Source organism: Pygocentrus nattereri, chromosome 25 (genome assembly GCF_015220715.1).
Source record: "Pygocentrus nattereri isolate fPygNat1 chromosome 25, fPygNat1.pri, whole genome shotgun sequence".
NCBI classification, from domain to species: domain Eukaryota; kingdom Metazoa; phylum Chordata; class Actinopteri; order Characiformes; family Serrasalmidae; genus Pygocentrus; species Pygocentrus nattereri.
Window position 1 is genome coordinate 13,072,582 of NC_051235.1, and position 21,498 is coordinate 13,094,079.

Here is a 21,498-nt window from a genome sequence, read left to right on the forward strand (position 1 = left end):
TGAGAAAAGTAATTACCACTTTGTGATAGTAACTCGCTCATCACTGCTGCTAATCAAGTTCATCCCTTCATGGCATCAGTTTATCCACTTGAGTGATAAACATGGTGCATTATCTAGCGTGATAATGTGCCATGTCACAAGGCACGTATCAGTGAATGGTTTCAATAACCTTAAAGCATTTTCATTACATCAGTAGCGTTCCCAATCACATGATCTCAACCCTGCTGCACCATGTTTGGGATGAGTTAGAAAGGGCTGTTTAAGACTGTTGCTGTAAACTGTTGCTGTTCATTTCGCAATAAATGTGCAACACTGTCGTTTCCACATGGTGGAACAGCCCTGCATCCAGCATCTTGTAGAATTTGCGCTTGGGCAAATTCATGTTCTGACGGCCAAAGGAGACACAGCAATTACACAGGTGCACTTAATAAACTTACACAGTGTTTACGTCAAGGTGAAAGGACATAATTTAAGACAGTGACGACAGTACCACTATCTATCATTCCTTCAAATATATAATCTATGACATTTGTTACAACAAAAACAGACCTAAACCATGTCCAGTTAAAGTCTTTCAAATGTGTATGACGCATGTACTCTTTCACCAGCTCTCTGATGTTTCCGAAACAGGACGATAAATCCAAAATGACATTTTTATTGAAAGCAGGTCTTGGCTGTGAGCAGCATTACATCATGTTATCCAAAGACAAGGAGATTTCGCTCTTCCGCTAGTGTGGATTCATGGCCAGTGCCAGGCCATTGTTTGTCGAATAAGGGCTGAATAAGGTTAATGAGGAGCGGGACCCTTCCGGCCACTGTGTGAGATCCCATGTTTAATTGCCCCATCGAGCCGTCACTGGGGCAGAGAGCTTGATCCCACACTGTTTACGTGCCTCACAAGACGACCTTGGACAACCTTCATGTGGATATGGTGATTTTTAATTTCACTGTCTGAAATAGGGCCAAAATGAACAACATTGTGCTCAAAGCTCTTAAAATCATGTTTCCAGGATAGAGAGTATAATCTGAAACTTAATGTATGACAGGGGATTTTTTTGATTGTTTTGATATTTAAGATCAGCCATTTTGGCCAATCCTAGAGCTCATTATCAGAGTACACCACTTACAAATCCTTCTACTTTAATCTAGTCAGAGATGTGTGTGTGTGTGTATATATATATATATATATATATATCAATGTGAATTCATGGTGTGAATTCATGGTGTGGTGTGAATGGGGAGCAAGGCTGTTAAATTTATTGTTCTAGGTAAAAAAGAACTCTCTGAGGATGTGAGAAATAGAATCGCTGCTCTCCACAAAGATAAAGCCTCGGCTATATGAAGATTGCTAACACCCTGAAACTGAACATGATGGCCAAGGTCATACAGCGGTTTTCCAGGACACTTAGAACACGCCTCGCCAGGGTCCAACATGTTCAGCGTCATATGCTCAAGTGGAAGAAGGAAGAGCTCAAAGCGTCTAACATCCACCAGCTCTGTGATGTCATCATGGAGGAACTGAACAGGAATTCCATGCCCAAGAGGGTTAAGGCAGTGCTAGATAATAATGGTGGTCACATAAAATATTGCCACTTTGAGCACAATTTGGACATGTTGCCAGCTATTTAGACATTAATGGCTGTGTGTTGAGTTATTTTCAAAGGACAGTAAATCTATACTGCTATACAAGCTGTACATTGACTACTTTAAGATATATCCCAGTTTCATTTCTATAGTGTTGTCCCATGAAAAGATATAATAAAATATTTGCAGAAATGTGAGGGGTGTACTCACTTTTGTGAGCTACTATATATATATATATATATAGTTTTGTTACTGTCTTACTGTTTTACCTAAAATTGCAAAATGCTTTAATATACCATGTTATTATAGGCTTTAATATTGAAAAATGTATTGACATTTTCAGTGTTTAAGCTGGTCAACCTTGATACTTGCCACAGAAACCTAGTCTTTATTAGGACACATGCACCTAACAACAACACAATTGCTCTTATCAGCTAGGCAGTGGCAGAGGCTTGGGGCTCCTTCTGTCTGACATGCTCTTTGGAAAATGACACAAAGCAGAGATGCTATTGGCTCAATGTGAGCAGAAATCTGGCAGCAGCTGTAGCTCTGAATTTAATTAGGCAACAGCTCCAAGGAGAAACCTGGAGATAGCTATCATTTACTTGCACTATGGTGCTTTTAACAAACCAGAAAGGTGTGCATGAGACTGACTAAGCTTCTCATTACACCACAGCACTGGTGATGGAGGCCATGATATCCAAACCCTATGCTTTGTATCAAAGCCCTGTCTTACCTGTAGCAGTTATTTTCAAATTTATTGTAGCTGGCAAAGGCGATAAGGACTCCAAAACCTGCCCCCAGAGAGTAGAAAATCTGAGTGGCAGCTTCAATCCACACCTGCAACACACAAAACATACATTCTGTACTGCAAAGAGTGATAGGAAACCATGCAGTACATATGGACATAATAAAATGCACTCACTGACCACTTTGATAAAAACAGTTACTGTCTATTTTCACCTTGCTGGTGTACAGTAGCCCTTTTGTGGATGTATAATTTGTGTTAAACCCCTAAAAACCACACTGCCTGTTACACTGCTAGAGCCTGTATGTTGCTGTCAGCAGGGTACTGTCAGCTTTAAACCAATTAAGGCACAGAACATGGCTATAAGGCAAAAAAACATTTCTCCCAATGCCAAGATGTAAACAAAACATTACCCTGTTCAACTTTCCTGGGAATATAGATGAGCTGTCTTACTTCCAGGCATAGGCTAAAACCTACATAGCTGGTGAGTTAGGTAAGTAGAATATGCAGAACATGGTAATGATCTTTTTGATAACTGTCCCCGCGACCCAGAAGGAGAAGCCTCCTCTTGTCGCCAGAAATTCATTGAAAATGAATGACCTCTGGCTGCCTTGTCATGCTGCACCGCTGCCGGTGTGAATGCAAGGTAATAGAGTGCACAGTGAGTGGACACAATGTTTAAATACTCCTGCAGCAATGCTGTATCTGGTCCACTTGTAACAGTGTAACACATCACCACCAAGTCAGTGCCACATACTATTATGACATGCGCCAGTCATCTGGGCCCCAAAGACGGCTGTGAGAGCAACTCCGAGCTCAGACAAAACCCCATAAAGACAATGGGGAGAAGGTGAAATCTGTGAGGGAGTGGAGGACGGGGTGCAAGTCCTGAGCCCCGCCTCCTGGGCACTGCCTCTGGTTGTTTTAACTTGCCTCATGTTGGCAACATTGGTTACATTGGTGGCCAGAGCAGCAAGATCTCTGTCCATCTCAGCTCAGGAGATCAAGCTGCCCTTAATGAGAGCCAGCTGATGCTGATCTGGCATGGCAGCATGGGCACGTTTAAAAGAGCAGATAGAGAACAAAGAGAGAAAGGGACAAACAGCAGCAGTGATAGAGTGAAGAGCTGGGAAACTTGAGTAAGAAAAGTACTGAAAAGTCTTGTTTGAAGCCACTGAAAAGAGGCCAGCTTAGAATCTGTTTAGGTTTTGTTTGATTTGTTTGTGTTTGTGGGGTGGAAAATAAAGAAATGGCTGTTGCAAATGTTTCTCCTGTCTCCAATATCCTTGCTGAGCCCAGGATAGCACATATACACACTATACATATTACATACACTATAACTATACACACACACACACCCACCCACATATATATATATATATATATATATATATATATATATATATATATATATATATATATATACTAGAAAAGTAATGATAACATTCACATCATGTTTAATTGTCAATTTACAGGTTATTTTAAAATAAAGTCAAACTGACTCACTTCAGGGCTGTTGAGCTTCTTTAGGTCAATGTGGAGATACGCACGGATTCCATTCAGAGCACCAGGTAGAGTGATGCCTCGAATCAGCAACACCAGCAGCACAATGTAGGGCATGGTGGCAGTGATGTAAACCACCTGCACACATGTACATACAAATGGAGTAGAATGAGATTAAATAGAAACTTCATTATTGATACACACCATTACTTTATCTGTATCTAAACTTACACTCATCAAACACTTTTTATAGGAACACTTTACTAATATTGGGTGGAGCCTCCCTTTGCACTCAAAACAATTATTTGATGCATGGATTCCACAAGATGTTGGAAACATTCAATTGAGATTCTGAGATTTTAGAGATTTTTGAGGTGCAGTTTCTTGCTATGAATTTCCCTTTATACCACATCCCAAAGGTGTGGGACTGGGAAGGCCACTGAAGAACACTGAACTTACTGTCATGTTAATAAAACCAGTTTGAGATGACTTCTTCTTTGTGACATGGTGCATTATCATGCAGGAGGTAGCCATTAGAAGTTGGTAAACTGTGGCCATGACAGGATGCACAGGGTCAGCAACAATAAGAGTCCCAAAGTGTGCCTGGAAAACATTCCCCACCCCATTACATCGCCTCCACCAGCCTGGACTGATGATACAAGGCAGGTTGAATCCAAGGATTCATGCTGTTGGCGTCAAATTCTGACCCTACCATCTGTGTGCCTCAGCAGATTCTTCAGACCAGGCTATGTTTTTCCAATCTTCAACTGCCTTGTTTTGGTGATCCTATGCCTACTGAAGCCTCAACTTTTTGGTCTTGGCTGACAGAAGTGGAACCCAACGTGGTCTTCTGCTCTTGTAGCTCATTCTCCTCAAAGTTTGATGTGTTTTGCATTCTGAGATACTTCTATGCTCAGCATAATAGTACAGAGTGGTTATCTGAGCTACTGTAGCCATTCTGTCAGCTCAAGCCAGTCAGGTCATTCTCCGTTGTCCTCTCTCATCAACAAGGCATTTCCTTCCGGAGAACTGCCACTCACTGGATGTTCTTTCTTTCCAGCACCATTCTGAGCAAACTTTGTGTGTGAAAATCCCAGGAGATCAGCAATTATAGAATTACTCAAAACAGCCATTTTGGCAACAACAGTCATGCCACCGTCCAAATCACTGAGATCACATTTGTCCCACTTTCTGATAGTTTATGTGAACATTACCTGAAGCTGTTGGCCTGTATCTGCATGATTTTATGCACTGTCCAACTGCTACCTGATAAGCTGATTAAATAACTTTATGAATGAGGGGATGTTCAGGTGTTCCTAATAAAGTGGTCAGTGAATGTATTTGACTCCTGTAAGCAGCTGTGATATCCATAATGCATATTCTAAATAACTATAAACTTGAGAACAGGTGTAGTTTTGCAGTGTATATATTACATATTATATTTTATACAGGTATTTTCTGTTGACACTCTGTTTTCTGATTAGTATTTTTAATAAATAAGCATAAACAACATAGTTTAGATGAATGATGAAAATTAGTACCAATACATTTAGGATTTCCATACCTTTCCAGAGGATTTAACACCCTTCCACAGACTGAAGTAGAGAATGAACACCACCACCACAAGGCAAAGGGTGAGTTGCCAGCGAGGTTCTTTGAGGTCATGAATCCCTTGACTCTCATGGAAGTGCAGCACTTCACGTCTGTCAATAAAAAATATATGCGTTTGTATTTCAGTCTTATTAGAGTCTGTGATGTCAAAGTTAATGTGATAATGTATGTGAATTATCCTTGAACTCTACCTTATACTATTCTTACCTCTTGGCATGATGCCACAGAAGAACCATTTTTGCTTTGCTAAAAAATGGACGGTTCCTTTTTAGTGGATGGTTCTTTATATAATAATTTTTGTGAAAGAGATTGTGAGAGTGTGAAGAACAATTTTTGGTTCCACATAATGCAAAGCTTCTGGAAAAACTATTAAACTGGCATTTTTATTAAATAGAATTATCAGGCTTATTGGATTTACACTCTGCAAGTACTGTACTACTACTGTTATTTCTTTGTTAAGTTTTGGTTGGAAACAAAAGAAAGCATTCTAGAAACAATCAACAGAAAATTGTCCTATCTCTATCCATGATAACTAGGTAGATACGGACAAGCAAGCTGTTCGAATGGTTGCATTTCATGTTGTTTGTTCAGGAGCTGGTTTGAAGGCCTAACCCAGGGGTCAGCAACCCAAATGTTAAGAAGAGCCATTTTGTCCTTTGAACAAATATCAAACCACCTTGGAAACCACAACATGTTATGTCCATTTTACCATTTTGGCTGTAAATCTGTTACTTACTTTGCTTTGCTTTAAGCTTTAGCTCAGCTATAGCTGCTTTTTTCCTGTCTCCAGCAGGAAACCTTTTTGCAAAAGTAAAATAGTTTCTTGTAAAATGTCTCTCAACATTCAATTTCTTACAAGGCTGCAGTCAGCTTCTCATTTATCAGGTTCTCATTTATCAGGTCCCTTAAATGCTGTCTGAATATAACTGTTGCGCCATTTAAGAAAGTTGGTGAACAAGAAACTGACTTTTAGTGTTTGACAGTTTCTCACTGCAGATTAAACATATCAGAAAACAAGCCAAGCACTTATGAATGCAAATAAGTCAGTTCGTTCCCAAATCACTGATGATTAACCTGATTAAGAATCAACCAATCACAGTAGGTGGGACCAACTTTGAGAGAAAAAAAAAACATCATTCTAGGCTATTTAAAAGTTCTTTATACATCACTGACTGTCTATCCAGTCAGTTTCAATGTCAGTCCGTTTCAGTCAGTTGTTAGAATGGAGAACAGTGGCAGCGCTATGTCACAGATCTTTACTAAAGGAGTCACTGCAATCATGCAACAAGGTAAATATATAATTAGCACTAATAGCACTAACTAAATATTACTAGAATCCCATAGGTGCACAACCTGAAATTAGCATCACTGTAGAGCTGTAGGTGCTTTTTTCCCACATTTTTGACATGCATGGCCAGGAGGTCTAGCATGGCCAGAAATAATCATGGTTCCTGGTGCCCCAAAAAACAGACAGCTAATAAGATTAACACATTTGAACAAATATTTGAGTAATCTGTATTTGTATTATACATCATTTCTAGACAGAAGTGAAGAGAAATAATCAACAACCTACAAAAGTTCAGACAGTCTATTGCCCCCAACAGACTTTGACTAAGTTATGATGCGTACACCACAACATACAAACCTTTCATAATTGGCAAAAACAGAAAAAACAGATGACACAGCTGAGTCAGCAGTGGTCTGGATGGAAGGTTTACATACAGATAAGATGAAGATAAGTCTCTACCAAAGAGATGGGAATGGGAAAGTGTGGGAAAAAACTGCAAGTGCATATGTTTCTCTGAAGATTGATCATAGCCTTTGGAACTATTTCACTGATTTTTTAGTCATGCTGTAACTCAATTTCATTGATAATGGCAGCAGCCCAGAGTGAACTGTAACATCTCATCTACCTGTTTAAAGAGAATCCTGCTCCATACACAGTTACTTCATTCTGCATCAAGCCAACAGTCCAGAATACATTGCCAATGTCTACATAGGGGGAAGTTCAGACATTGGGTAATTACAGGTGAAAGTCACTTGCTGTCCAAGTAAATCTCACTATTTACATCCAATCAAACTCTTTTTACAATCAGCAAATAAACAAGACAGTCGTGTCAGAATTTTCCTCAGAATCAATAAGAAAAGAACGTTGGCCTTGCCAATTCAAAACAACTAGCTCCAAAGAAAAGTGTCTTATTAAGAGTGTATGTATGCATTATAGGTCTCTATTTTATATATTTTGCACATTTTTATGAGGGTATCTGGAAATGCCTCTGTTGGATTTCAAATTGTTTGCAAGTGCTAATTTACTTACATTTTACTTTCAATAGCAATGATCAGATAATCACCAGAAGCTGGACTCTTGAAACACTGCTAGCAATTTTGGAAATACACTGGGGTAGCCTAATAAATTATGGAGAGCAGTAGAACAAGCTTCAAGTACTGAAATACAACTCTCAGATTTACCATTCATTAGCACAACACTCAAACGCCACTCCTGTTTCAAAAACCCAATGATAGCATCAACACTGACAGCTTGGTGGAAACTGCACAAGATCACTAACACTATAATTTCATCCTCCAAACACTCACCCATATGGCACAACCTTGCCTTTCCTGCCACCAAGGTATTACACACTTACATCCCATTCTACAGAATTAAAACTTTGTAACCATTTCACATCTAACCCAGGTATACGGCATTGAGAGTAACCAGTTTCTGGAATATCATCAGCTTAGATCCATATTAAACTCAAAAATTTTAAATAAAAAAAGATATACTAGACCTAAGTCCACTAATTTCAGAATTCCTAAACTTTCTGAACTTCAGAAATTCCTAATTTCTTTTCCTCAAAAAAAAAAACATCTAAAATTTATAAATTCCTATCTGAGTTAGACCAAACAATTTATGTACCAAGTAAAAAGCGGGAAGAAGATCTTTCGGTTACTTCCTCTACCGACCTCTGGACAAACATTCTGGAAAACACATTTATCATGACTAACAATACTAACCTCTGCACATATAATTAAAGGTAATTCACAAAGTACACTACACTGGGAAAAGGCTCTATAAATGGGAATAATAGACTCTGAAATCTGTATACACTGTTCTCTAAACACTCCTGACAATTACATACATGCCTTGTGGTACTGCACACCAGTCATGAACTTATGGCAACTTGTTAGAAATCAACTAACTCCACTGTTAAAACAACTCATCTCCCCATCCCCATCTGTTCGGTGACACATCATCAGTCCATCCAAACAAGGAAGAAAACAGAACACTTGTGGTGGCACTAACCATCGCTAAAAAGACTATTCTGACAAACTGGAAAACAAGGAAAAAGATTACCATCAATCAATGGAAAAAATCTCAGCATCTTTCAAAAAGAAACGAATACGAATACGAAAAAAACATGGTCAACACTTAACAACATTCTACAACCACCATAACTTCCATCGTCTTTTATACCTACCTGTCTGTGGTGCCTCTACCCAAATGCACAAATGCGCACACACACACACACACACACACACACACACACACACACACACACACACACACACACAAATAAATATATATGGCTGGTATTATAAATAGCTAAAGCTCTATTCACTCTCTGAAGGTACAAATATTATAATTTCTATTTTTTTCTGTTTTTTTTTCCTCCTTTATTCCCCCTTGTAATTTTTTGTTTGCTTGTATGATTGCAGTTTGTTGCCCACTCTCTACACGATGGCAGTATATACTGAAAGAAATTTGTAAAACCAGTAATAAAGAAAAACTGGTCCTCCAAAGAGGGGGGGTAGTGGCGGGCGTTAAAAAAAAAAGAAAAAAAGGGAAATACACTGGGGTGCTGCAGGTCTCGACTCCTACATGGAACTCATCTTTGTTTTTATCTGTACAGGGAGTCTGCTGAGGCCTGATCCAATATTTTATGGCTTCAATTCTCATTCTCTGACAAAACACACACTCTCTTCAACACACACCCAGCCCCCATATCAATGTCCTCAAGCAATCTGGCAGATCATGGCTTAGCAATAAGGCCCTGTGGACCCATTCTCCTCCCTGAGGTTCTTTTCCTGTTCTAGGTGGAGGAGCTTTCAAAGGTTCAAGAATTTTTATGGTTTCATAAATACAAAAGTATGAAAAGTATGAGAGATCTATAGGGCCTCACCTTTCCTGTGACAAATATTTTCCCTGCTGCATTTCACTTTGTGTGTGTCAATGCAAAAAAAAAAAAAAACATATCAGCCCCACACCAAGTGAGAAAAGGGCTGATGAATGCATCAATTTTGAGAATGGTGCTATCAATTCTGATAACCTAAGAACTGTAAAAGAAAAAGAATTTAATGCCATTGTTCTTAAGTAATAAACACTTTAGAAACTATAGAAACATACTGTTTTCTGCTTTTCCTTCTGACATTAGAATCAGGAACATGGGATACTGTTTCCTTGTATTTTCCAGTTTACAGCTCAGTTTACAAAATATGTGGTCATGTAGCTTTCACTTGCATGCAATTCTACATGACCACGTGCTGTCAGGGTTGCCAGGTCCACAGTTCTCCTAGTTTGTGTTAGTCCTGTGCTAGTTTGAAAATGCAGTTGAATAAAAATATTATTCTGCTTCGGCTTTTAAGCAAACTCTAGGCTGGTGATATTTGCTTGACCGGGCAACCCAACCTGTCATAGAGATCACTTAAAATACAGCAAGATCTGTGTATTATGATTAAAGAAAAAACAGCATTAACCAATTATTATGTAAATGGATTATGTAAATATTTTTTTTTTGTAATGAAAGTAAAAAATAATATAAAAGACAGCACTGCCAGCTGCATCTCCAGAATAAGAATTGCTGCAGTGCAACTAACACTACAATGTAGTTTGTCTGATACTTTACATGTTGTTGGTAACTGCGGCAGAGAGTTTTATTAGTAATAAATAAAAGGCTGGTTAAAGAGCTAACTTGTCAAAAGGCACCAATAAATTAGCTAGATGTTTATGTGCCGAGCAGTACTGAGTAGCTCAGCACAGTTTGTCTTGAAGATGGAAGATGGCTCTTTGCCAGAAATCACAAAAATCAATGAGTCTGAAATGGGAATGCAACTGACCACGATGCTAACTGATGACAGCAGAGCTAGTGAAGGTTTGTTTACATAGTGAGTGGAAGAATGTATCCCACCCTCCTATGGTTCAAGATTTAGTGCAGTGTAGTGCAATTTTAATTGTTCCTTGTTATTGATTTGCTGCTAGTAGTACTTGCTAACTATATCAAATTAAGAAGATTGAACAGGAAGCAGTTTGTGCAAGAAATTTTGTCCTCAAACGAGCACAGCATGTTCATTTTCTTGTACCATTTTAAACTTGCTTGAATGTTAAACTACTTGGCACAAGTCAGCTTATCCTGCAAAATAAAAACACATCTAAAATAACAGTACATTTCTTACATTCTGCAGTTCTCTATATGGTCTTAAAGGGTCTTCTTTCCTCCAGCGTGAAATACTGAAAACAACTGCATTTACTTTACAAGCACAAGAACACAGTGTAAAAATCATTTGCTGAAAAATAATGCAAACTAAAATATACAAAAATGCTGAATAGTGAGTGTGACATATGTGGTATACCTTGCTGCACTTGGTCTTCTAAGATATTATAATGCACAGACTTGTATAAGCACTACATGTTTAATGCCATGCTGGCTTGTAAACAACATTCAAAAGTGTCATTTTGGTGCATCAGGATAAACTACGAACCTTGATATTAGGAAATTTAGCAAATTAAATAAACTATATAAAATAATAATTACATATTATGAGAAAACACTAAAGTGACTAATTTCAGCATCAGCATGAAGGTTTTTCTTGCACTTGTTTCTATTGTTATGGGCTTCTCCAATAAGATGTGTTTACATAGATGGGTGGCATTTCCAAAATAATAAACTTAACAGGAGAAGGCAAGAGAGAAAGAAAGAAGAAGTTCTTGGGCAAAGATAAGAGTGAATGTTAGAGGGGCTTTCCAGCACTGGACAGAGTTAAAGGAAGTTAACATGCATTATGACTGACTCCAGATGTGCTTTAAATGTGCTAAACAGATCATTCTTTTGCATTGCACATTTTGTTCTAAAATGTATCTAAGTAGCAAACGAAGAAATGCACAAACTATGTCAGCTAGCTCCATTAGAAATGAAAAAAATAATTAGCAAAGCTAACAAAATAACTGGGGAACTTAACCCAACAAGAATATTGTTGTTGTTGAAACAGTACTTTGTATGTCCAAAGTGGTCATTTTACAGGAAAAGGAAAAAACTGCTTTACTTTTAACGCAAGTCAGTGTAATCAGACTTTTTTCCAAAGAATTTTGGGTCGTTTCTTTTGGTCCATTCATCATGAAATTCATACACAGTGTAGTGGACAAAAGGCATTTTCAAATGGATCAAAATCAAAAACTGCAAAACAACAAAAATGGAGATACAAGGTTTTGTTCCAACAACAGCGATAAGTTAGCTAGCTTCTGTGTTAATGGCTCGCAAAGCTGGCACTAGCAAACACAGCATATATTGCGTTTTGGATGCTGGTTTGCTAGTCAACCATAATAACCATGCAGGGTGACCAGCTAAACCAGCAACAGACCAGCACTAGGCCAGCATAAACCAACATTAACCAGCTTAGACCAGCATGGAATTTGTGCTGTTTTCTTCAGCAGGGTAATTAGCTGTGTACACTCGTGTTAGGCTTTTACAGTTGATGACAGGTTTTACGTTCTTGTCACATTTTAATACTGCTTGAATGTTAAAAGCTAGCAACTGATATGTGAACATTTGTAAGTAACCCTGAGGAGGTTGTAAAACAGCTAGTCTAAGCTAACTAACATCAGAAATAATGAGTATGCCTTTAAGAGGTAACTTAGCTGAGAAGACATGAGCTTTGATTGTGAGTGCACATCATCGATGAAACCTGGAAGAGCTGTACTTTTGTCCTGTAAGATTTACCAGCCTGACTGCAACCACTCTACAGGACTGCTAAATCGGTTTCTCCATGGCATATGAGCAAACTGCCCTTTCATAATCTGAAACAGACTTCACCTGTCTTGGCTAAAGTTTCCACAGCCAAGGTTTAAATATCCATCACATCTGTGTGGTCAATGAGAAGGCGTGTCAATTTGCCATTGCTTTTTCCTTCTCTCTTCCCATCCCAGCACTAGCAGATATATCCTCCAAGCGTGAGCGATTCAGCGGGTTATGCATTTCCTCCTACTGATGATGTCGAGCAATAATAACAAAACACTCCATCTGGATCTGATAGGTAGATTTGGTTCTAGTGCACTCCTCTGAGAGAGGAGGTTTTTGCCACATTTGAAAGCCTGTGGCACATGATAAACTTGAGAAGGGACTAGGCTTGTCTTGTACTGATAGTGATCAAAGCACAGCTGCGAGGTCCACAGGAAGTGAGCGATGAAATTGATAAAGACAAAGAGATGGGCCCCAAGGACCCTTCTGGGTTCTAGAGATAAACGATCATCCCTCATGGCTGGGCCTGCTTGATACACTTCTGTGATGTCTCACATTACAGTAATTATACAGATTACGTCACAAGGTAACCTGTGCCATGGACCCATAGTGTGACCTTTGGTCTATTGTCTGTGACCTAACCTCTAGCCTCTAATCTCAGTACATCCACTCATACTCTCTGCACAGATCTCCTCCTTTGATATCACTATGCTTATGCAAGAACCTTCTCCTATGCCCCCCCTTCAGGCCTCTGAACTTTCTTTCTGAAGTAAAAAGTTGTGATTACAGCTGACAGAATGTTATTTTAAACTATTTCTTTCACAAAGGCAGACCGTGAATATAATGACAAATATCACTGATCATTTGAATCTCATGTTGGGTAATTGTCAATGTGAGTGTCTCCTGTTCTCAGCAAGTAATGTTTTGATGGAAGCTATCCATCATGGACAGGCGTTAAATTGAACACAGCTGTGTTAACAAGTACAAAATCAAGTGCTGTTATTAAAATAGGCGATACTGTACATTGTGACATAAAGAGCCTATAAAGAATGCAGAGCACATGTTGATTTAAACGTAATGTGATATAGAGCTTACTGTATTCCTGACATCATGGCAACATCACAAATGGAGATTGAAACCAGACCAAAATTTTCAGGCTTGGCTCTTTTGCTGTTTCTAACTGGGTAAATTGCCTGGACTACTGCCATGGCTGCCCATGTTACTGAGCCCCATCTGAGATAGCAGAACCCCATTTCCAAAAATGTTGGGACACTGTGCAAAACGTACATAAAAACAGAATGCAATGATGTGAAAATCATTTGACCCCTATATTTAATTGAAAACAGTGCAAAGACAACATATCAAATGTTGAAACAGAGAAATTCTATTTTTACTTTTTTCAAAAAATATGCCCATTTTGAATTTGATGCCAACAACGTGTTCCAAAAAACATGTTTTGAACTCTGCACTTATAACAAGCTGAGTGGTCTATAGCCAGGAGTACAGTGTCCAAAAAGAATTCCAAATTTTGATTCATTGGCCCACAGGACAATGTTGTTTACTTTGCATCAGTTCATTTTAAATCATCTTGGGCCCAGAGAAGGTGCCAGCATTTCTGGATCCTGTTCATATACAGGTTTCTTTGCATTTTAGCGTTTACATTTTTAGAGTTTAATAGAGTTTTAATGTGGTTGGTTAGTGTAGTGGGTAACACTTCTGCCTTGTACGCTGTAGACTGGGGTTCAATCCCCACCTGGGTAAGCACACTACACCAATAAGAGTCCTTAGGCAAGACTCCTAACACCACCTTCGCCTACCTGTGTAAAATGACCAAACTGTAAGTCGCTCTGGATAAGAGCGTCTGCCAAATGCCGTAAATGTAAAATTTGCATTTCTGGAGGCGGTGATGAACTGTTCAGAAGTGTTTGTGAGCCCATGCAGTGATTTCCATTACAGAATCATGTCTGTTTTTAAAGCAGTGCTGCATGAGGACTCAAAGATCATGTGCAGCAAATACTGTTTTTTGACCTTGTCCCTTGCATACAGAGATTTCTCCAGATTCTCTGAATCTTTTAAGGTTACGTTGTACCATAGATGATGAAAAGTCTCAGTCTTTCACAGAGAGTGGTGAAGCCCTCCCCATCTTTAATTCTGAAAGACAATTAGCCAACAGGTTTTTTTAGCATTGCACACCATCACTAGCCTTTTTTGTGACGTATTGTTGGTGTCAAATTTAAAATGGGCATAGATTTTTCAAAATCAAAACTAAATATCTCAGTTTCAACATTTGATATGTTGTGGTTGTACTATTTTTAATGAAATCATTTGGATATCATTCATTTTAAATGATTTTGGAAATGGGATTGTAGAAAACATAAATGAAGACTAGGAGTAAAAGAACGCATACTGAATACGAATGTAATTGGCTGCATAACTCACTGTATATACCATCATGTAAATACCATCGTTTGAAAAAGTTTGGACACCCTGGTTCAAATGACATGTTTTGTTAATTTTCTAAGTGTAAATAAGAGTGGAAGAAGTGAACTTAGTTTAAGTTTATAAGTTAAACTTAGCAAACAAAAATAAATTTACATATTTTATCCATATTTTAATTTGCTCCCCATACAGGACATCAGAATCTATGATGCTGGGAGTGGGAAAAAAGCCAACCTATTTGGAAGCAAATGCACCTACTAATCAAAAACTGGGACTCACATATTGAAAAACAAAACTAGGCACAGATCGGTACTAGAGAGTACAGAAAAGTACTAAAAAGTGGTACCAATCATGATGGATTATTGGAATTCTTTCAAAAAGACAATGGGAAAAAAGAAAAGAAAAGAGAAAAATGTCATCTGAGCCCAACAGGCTTCTTGATGCATGGAGAAAAAGTAAAATTATAAAACAAGGTCACAGAAGTCCAAGTTCTGCAGGTATTAATGTAAAATGTTCCTTGTGCAATAAAAGCTATAATCACATAGTTGCCAAGCCAGCTAATCTACCAAATCTGTTTTTTTTAACCTAAAATAAAATGTATCTCTGTTGACAAAACTACACGAAGAGCAGCACCACTATGTTGCTGCCAGACAAACACATCTCAACCAAACACAGACAAAAATATTTTCAAGGAAAACAGCAGATATGGTAAAAATGTATCTGGCAGCTTTCTGACTTTTGCAAGAGAAAGTTAACTACTGTGGTATTTGTAAGTGTGGTGAACACATAGATACAGTTGGGCCTACAAGCAGCATTTTTGAACTAGCTAGCTGGCTAAACTACACTACTACACTGCTAAACTACACATAGTGAAATAATTCAATGATGATTTCATTTTCATTAAATGAGCCCAATTAAATACAATGTTGAATTTTCCTGTTGTGGGCAAGAGCTTTCACTTTGCTAGGACCGTTTTTCCTGAGCTAATTTGGTCATACAGAAGGAAACCACATCTTTCTTTAAATTGATTCATGTGGTTCATTAATGCTCAGATTAATAACTGAGCATCTCATTGTTTTATCCATCTACTCAAGCTTTAGCAAAGTTTAGTAATTCTGAGATTGATAACTGATCATTACATTGTTTTATCTGTCTGCTCACACTTTAGCAGAGTTTATTAATGCTGAGATTAATAACTGATCACATTGTTTTCTCAGTGTACTCACACTTTAGCAGGAACTGATTTCACAATAGTTAATAAACAATCTTTGATGTGTTTTTATGATTTAGTTTTTATTTAGTGAGAAAGTATTCTTAAAACAATCTCTTAAAAATGGAAAAAAGTAACTGTATTATGATTACTGCATTTTCAAAATGTGACTTGGACTGAATATAGATACTTAATTGCTGTATGCAGCATATGCGTTACTAATACTTGTATTCCATTATATCTCAACTGTGCCTGTGGGTTGATTCAACAGTGAGAATTACCCAGATTCTCATTGTGATTCTTGTTGCTCAGCCTGCTAAAGCCAAAAATAAACAATTTGAAACGGTTAAGCTCACATGCATTAACACCTGTCAAGCAACCTAGCACAGCAAGTAATCTAATCACATAGCATTTATAGTGCCAATATAGGGCCACAGAATAAACACAAAACATGTTCACTCAATAAGAGTTTACAGCTGAGGACCCTACCTATGCCAAAGGTTATCTTGCAGTAAACCTCACATGCGCGCACACACACACACACACACACACACACACACACACACACACACACACACACACACACACACACACACACACAGAAAGCACTCACACAGGCATATTCCTGAGCTCTGTATGGGCAGCGATAAAAGCAGCTTTTCTTTCCTCCAATCAATGACTGTCTCTTACAGCCATTTGAAAGAGGCTGAGCCAGAAAATCAAACTTGTTTAAGCGAGATTCCCTATTATTGAATGACTGCATAAGACTGGCAGGCACATTGGCCGGCTTTTCCTCCCTAGTGTTCTCTATCCTGTCTGAAGTCTTTTCACTTCGCTGTCAAAAGCCAAGCATATCTGATTACCTAATTTCACAAATAATACATATATTCTTTGCCAGGAAAGCAATTACAAAGTCTCAGAATTATTGTGCATATCTGCAGGCTCTAGAGCTAGGGATTTCCGCTTACACAGGCCAAGATATCTATAGCTCTGGTCAGTAAATGTATCTGATTAGACATCTTCAGACATTCTCTACATTAAGCTCTTAAATCCTAAGGGCCTTACTCTAATATCTACATTTTGCATCATAGTGGTTAAACTTTTATTGTCTACACAAAAAGCATCTAATTCTAACTTTTAATCGACTTTAATTCTGGAATAACATGATCTATGCATGATGGCACATTTCTTTTGGTAACGATCTAACAAAGTTGAAAACATCGCAGTGTCCAATTAACAAAACTTGGTGGTAACAGCGCTACACCATGCAAAATATGTAGCATAGTGAATAAGAACTATTCCAAACGTCACTGTGGCAGACATTAGTCCACTAATATTCTTCTAACAATACTCTGTTTTCACCTGTGTCCTAGATAAGAGTCAATCAAAAGATAAGAATCAAAAGATAAGGTCATATATGTTAAACACACACACCAAGTGAAGCTCAGTGTGACTGCCAATTAATTGATTAAAAGTGGAAACAAGGCTTCTTTGTCAAGAAATGCTGTTGATACAAAAAATCTAAAGTATACAAAAATTAGAAAGTCTTAAACATTTACTTTTAATTCAGCAGGTAAAATTTCATTTAACATGGCTAGGAATTCCAACCGTCTTCCAATTCATTTCAATTGCAGTTACACTTTCTACTGACATGAATTAAAGTTTCAAATGTGGTCATTTTTTCCATTCAATTAAAAAATCAATGTATGTGCTGAAGTTCTAATTACTATGGCAAGCTGCTTTTGCTTTCATTTCGAATTTTTAAGGAATTTGCAATCAAGTCTGATTTTATTACAGAGAAGAAGGTTTTGTGGAACATTGGATTTGATACGGAAAGAAAAGCCCAGTTTATGTGCAATGCCGTTTAAATGTGCCAATCAGAAATCCTTCTCATGCACATCATCTTTCTCCTTGTGTACTCCTGTACTCCTACTCCTAACAGCAGTTAGAGGGTTTCGTAGAGCCAGTTATGGTTACTGTGGTTCTGGTGTTATTTTGTGAAAGACTGTGTCAGGTTATGAATCACTACTGGCACATGTGATGAAGGAAGGCATGGCAGGGCCTCACATTGTGCAAGTGGCAAAACGTTCCTTGTTTAATAAATCCTTGTTTAAGAATGAGAAAATGTCTTACATCATAGTAAATCTGGCAGTGCCTCTCCAGTAAAAAATTATAAACTCAAATTTTGTGTTGACTTGCCAAAGCTCTTTGTGATGACAGAGAAATCTTTAAGAACCTGAAAAAACAGCTTCAACTCTCATCTAGTGCTTCCAAACATAGCAACATAAATAAACCAACTATATTGTGTAGCCACTGTATGATCTGCAACAAAAATTAATGTGAACTGATGGCCATCATTTAAATTTCCCCTCTGTTTACCTAAATTATTTTCTATCCCATTAAGCCAAAAGCAGCTGCTAGAGCATTTTGCCAAAAATGTCTGGTGAACATCCATCAAATAACAGAGAACACTTGTTGTGTCTGAACTCATTACAAAAAATTAGCTAGTCTGAGAACAAACACATTGGCAAAACAGCACCAACCTAAAACTGAAAAGAAAAATATAAAAACCAACAATAGGTAGAGAAACAGGAATCCATTGAACCCAGGCATTAGTGGTGTGTACAGTGTTCTAGTTAGAACTGTGCAGTCATTACCAAAATATAAGAAGGTGATGCACAGCTGGAAATGGCATTTATACACAATCTTTTATGCAGGAAAAGAAACGATACAGGCAAAACAAAGAAAGGTTTGAAATAGAAAGAATTGTGAGACAGAGATGCCATAGTTTGACCACCCATCCAAAAGAAATTGTAATGTGACTGAATATTAAGTTAGACCAAGTTAAATGTCAGTGATAAAATCAAATGAATGCTTATAATGCACTCACTTCCACTGGGGTCAGACCTGCCCAGCATCTACACACTCAAAAATAAAGGTCCCTAATGATTCTTTGCTTAGATGTAGAGTTTTAGCAAAAACCTTGGTCACACTGTATCTGGACAGCCTGCTGTAGATGCTTTGTAGATGTTCACCTTAAGTTGAACTTACATTCATTTAAGGGTCTATTAACCTTTTAACTGTCACCCATTTTGTGGGTGGCATTCCCAAATAAAAATAATGCTGTTCCCACATACTTTGGACTACAGCCATTGTCTTGATCTCATTTGAAGCGTAACACATGTTTTATTTCCCCAGCCATCAGAACAATTGTATGAATTACTGACAGAGTAACAGAGTCTAGAGTGGAGTTTCTTTCCAGCTGTGAATTCTAGATCATTATATGGTTTGCAGGTAGCAAATCCTTAGATTTCAAGCTTTCTCTCAATAAATTGCATCACTTTTGACTATCCATCCATTTGGTCAGGGTCATGGGGGGGTGCTGGAGTCTATCCAAGCAGTCATTGGGCAGAAGGCAGGATACACCCTGGACACATGGACAGGTTGCCCGTCCATCGCAGGGCAGACACTCACACCTAGGGGCAATTTAACATGTCCAATCAACCTGACTGCATGTCTTTGGACTGTGGGAGGAACCCCAGGGAGAACATGCAAACTCCACACAGAGAGGACCCCTGGTCACCCGGCTGGGGAATCGAACCCAGGACCTCCTCGCTGTGAGGCGACAGCACTACCCACCATGCCACTGTGCCACCCTGCTAGAATGTAAGTTCATCAAAATCAATATGCCAATTAATCTTTCAGTAGGATACAGCAGACAGGTCTAAGCTGTTTTTTTTCATCCATCAAACTACTATCACTTATTTCCTGCCAATTATTTAACTTGCATCTAGCTTGCATTCCTGCTTCATAAGATATATTTTTGGTCCTAGACTAAAAGTGATTTCCACTGGAAAATCCTTTCTTATAATTTGATTTAGTCCAAGATTAATGTGCGTCTGGAAGACCTCCCCATTGAGATTTTATTTGTCCCCTTTTTGACAACAGCTATTACTCTCTGCCCACCAAGGACATAGATTGACTGGCAAAACAATGCACTGAAAAGAATTGTGGGTGGTTAGCTAGTTGATGAAACTTTTCCTTTCTTGAGGTTGTCATACAACATCACACTACGCTTTGTCTGGCTGCCATGATTGATTACCAACTTCAGAAGAATTTGTGGTGACATGGGCTTTTGTGTTAACAGCTTCCTTAATTTTTGGTTGCCGATTCTATCCATTGCTGCCTGTTCCTAGAGGGTAACTGCACGGTATCGTCTTCTATGAATATCTTTGCAAACAGCTTTATCAGACCTATCTAATCATTCTTTGTTTGAGAAAAAGAACTCAATCAGTTAGCCAAACACGCTCAAAGTACATGCAGTTTCATCTTCAACCAGTAGCTCTACTGTTTTGGCTTTGTTGACATGTGAAGGACAGCATACAGCAAAACTAAAATCCAAAAAGGAGGACAATGCTAATGTAACTGTCGAAGCACAAACTTCTCAACATTTCTTCATTACTTGCTATACACTGATCAGGCATAACATTATGACCACCTCCTTGTTTCTACGCTCTTTGTCCATTTCATCAGTTCCACTTACTATACAGGTGCAATTTGTAGTTCTACAGTTACACACAATAGTCCATCTGTTTCTCTGCATACTTTGTTAGCCCCTTTTACCATGTTCTTCAGTGGTCAGGACCCCAATGGACCTTTACAGAGCAGGTACTATTTGGGTGGTGTATCATCCTCAGCACTGCAGTAACACTGACATGTTGCGCTGGTATGAGTGGATCAGACACAGCAGTGCTACTGGAGTTTTTAAACACTGTGTCCGCTCACTGTCCACTCTATTAGACACTCCTAACTTGTCAGTCCACCTTGGTAGATGTAAAATCAGAGACGATAACTCATCTCCTCTATTTCATCAGAGGTCATCCCCTACTTCATCAGTGATCACAGGACACTGCCCACAGGACAATGTTTTTTTTTTAAAAAGCCACAGGACACAGGACAGCAGTGATACCGAGGTGTTTAAAAACTCCAGTAGCTCTGCTGTGTCTGATCCACTCAGACCAGCGCAACACACCACCACCACATCAGTGTTAGTTTTTTAACGCATGACATGATCTAAAAAAAAACAAAAAAAACAAGTCTCACTAAATCCGAGCCACCTGTGACTTTTATATGACTATTTCAGAGTTTACAGGGTGACTTGCATATTTTAGCATGTTAGGTTGTTTCTTGTGTTCATTAAGTAAAATGTGGATACCAATTAAAGGTTTTCCTAGAACCACACATCCAAGCCAAGAATCATTTAGGAACCTTTTATTTTAAAGAGTTGGTTAGGTTAGGTTGTCTTGAAAGGCCTCATCTATCTGGTTTGCACTGTATAGGACACCTGCTGTGGATGATTACACTAATGAGAGGGCCCTGGGGTTTTGTGTGTT

The 21,498-nt window shown here is 38.4% G+C and overlaps 1 protein-coding gene across 2 annotated transcripts in view; it reads right to left on the bottom strand.

The window, feature by feature from the left end:
* The window catches only part of slc6a2 (solute carrier family 6 member 2), a 57,687-nt gene that overhangs the window by 17,391 nt on the left and 18,798 nt on the right, over positions 1 to 21,498 (bottom strand). For both annotated transcript variants that reach the window (XM_037534696.1, XM_017723981.2), the window contains exons 5-7: positions 5,400 to 5,538; positions 3,839 to 3,973; positions 2,321 to 2,424 (exon numbers count right to left, since the gene is read on the bottom strand). In XM_037534696.1, the coding sequence (XP_037390593.1) occupies positions 2,321 to 2,424; positions 3,839 to 3,973; positions 5,400 to 5,538 (378 nt within the window). The remainder of the gene's footprint in view (positions 1 to 2,320; positions 2,425 to 3,838; positions 3,974 to 5,399; positions 5,539 to 21,498) is intronic.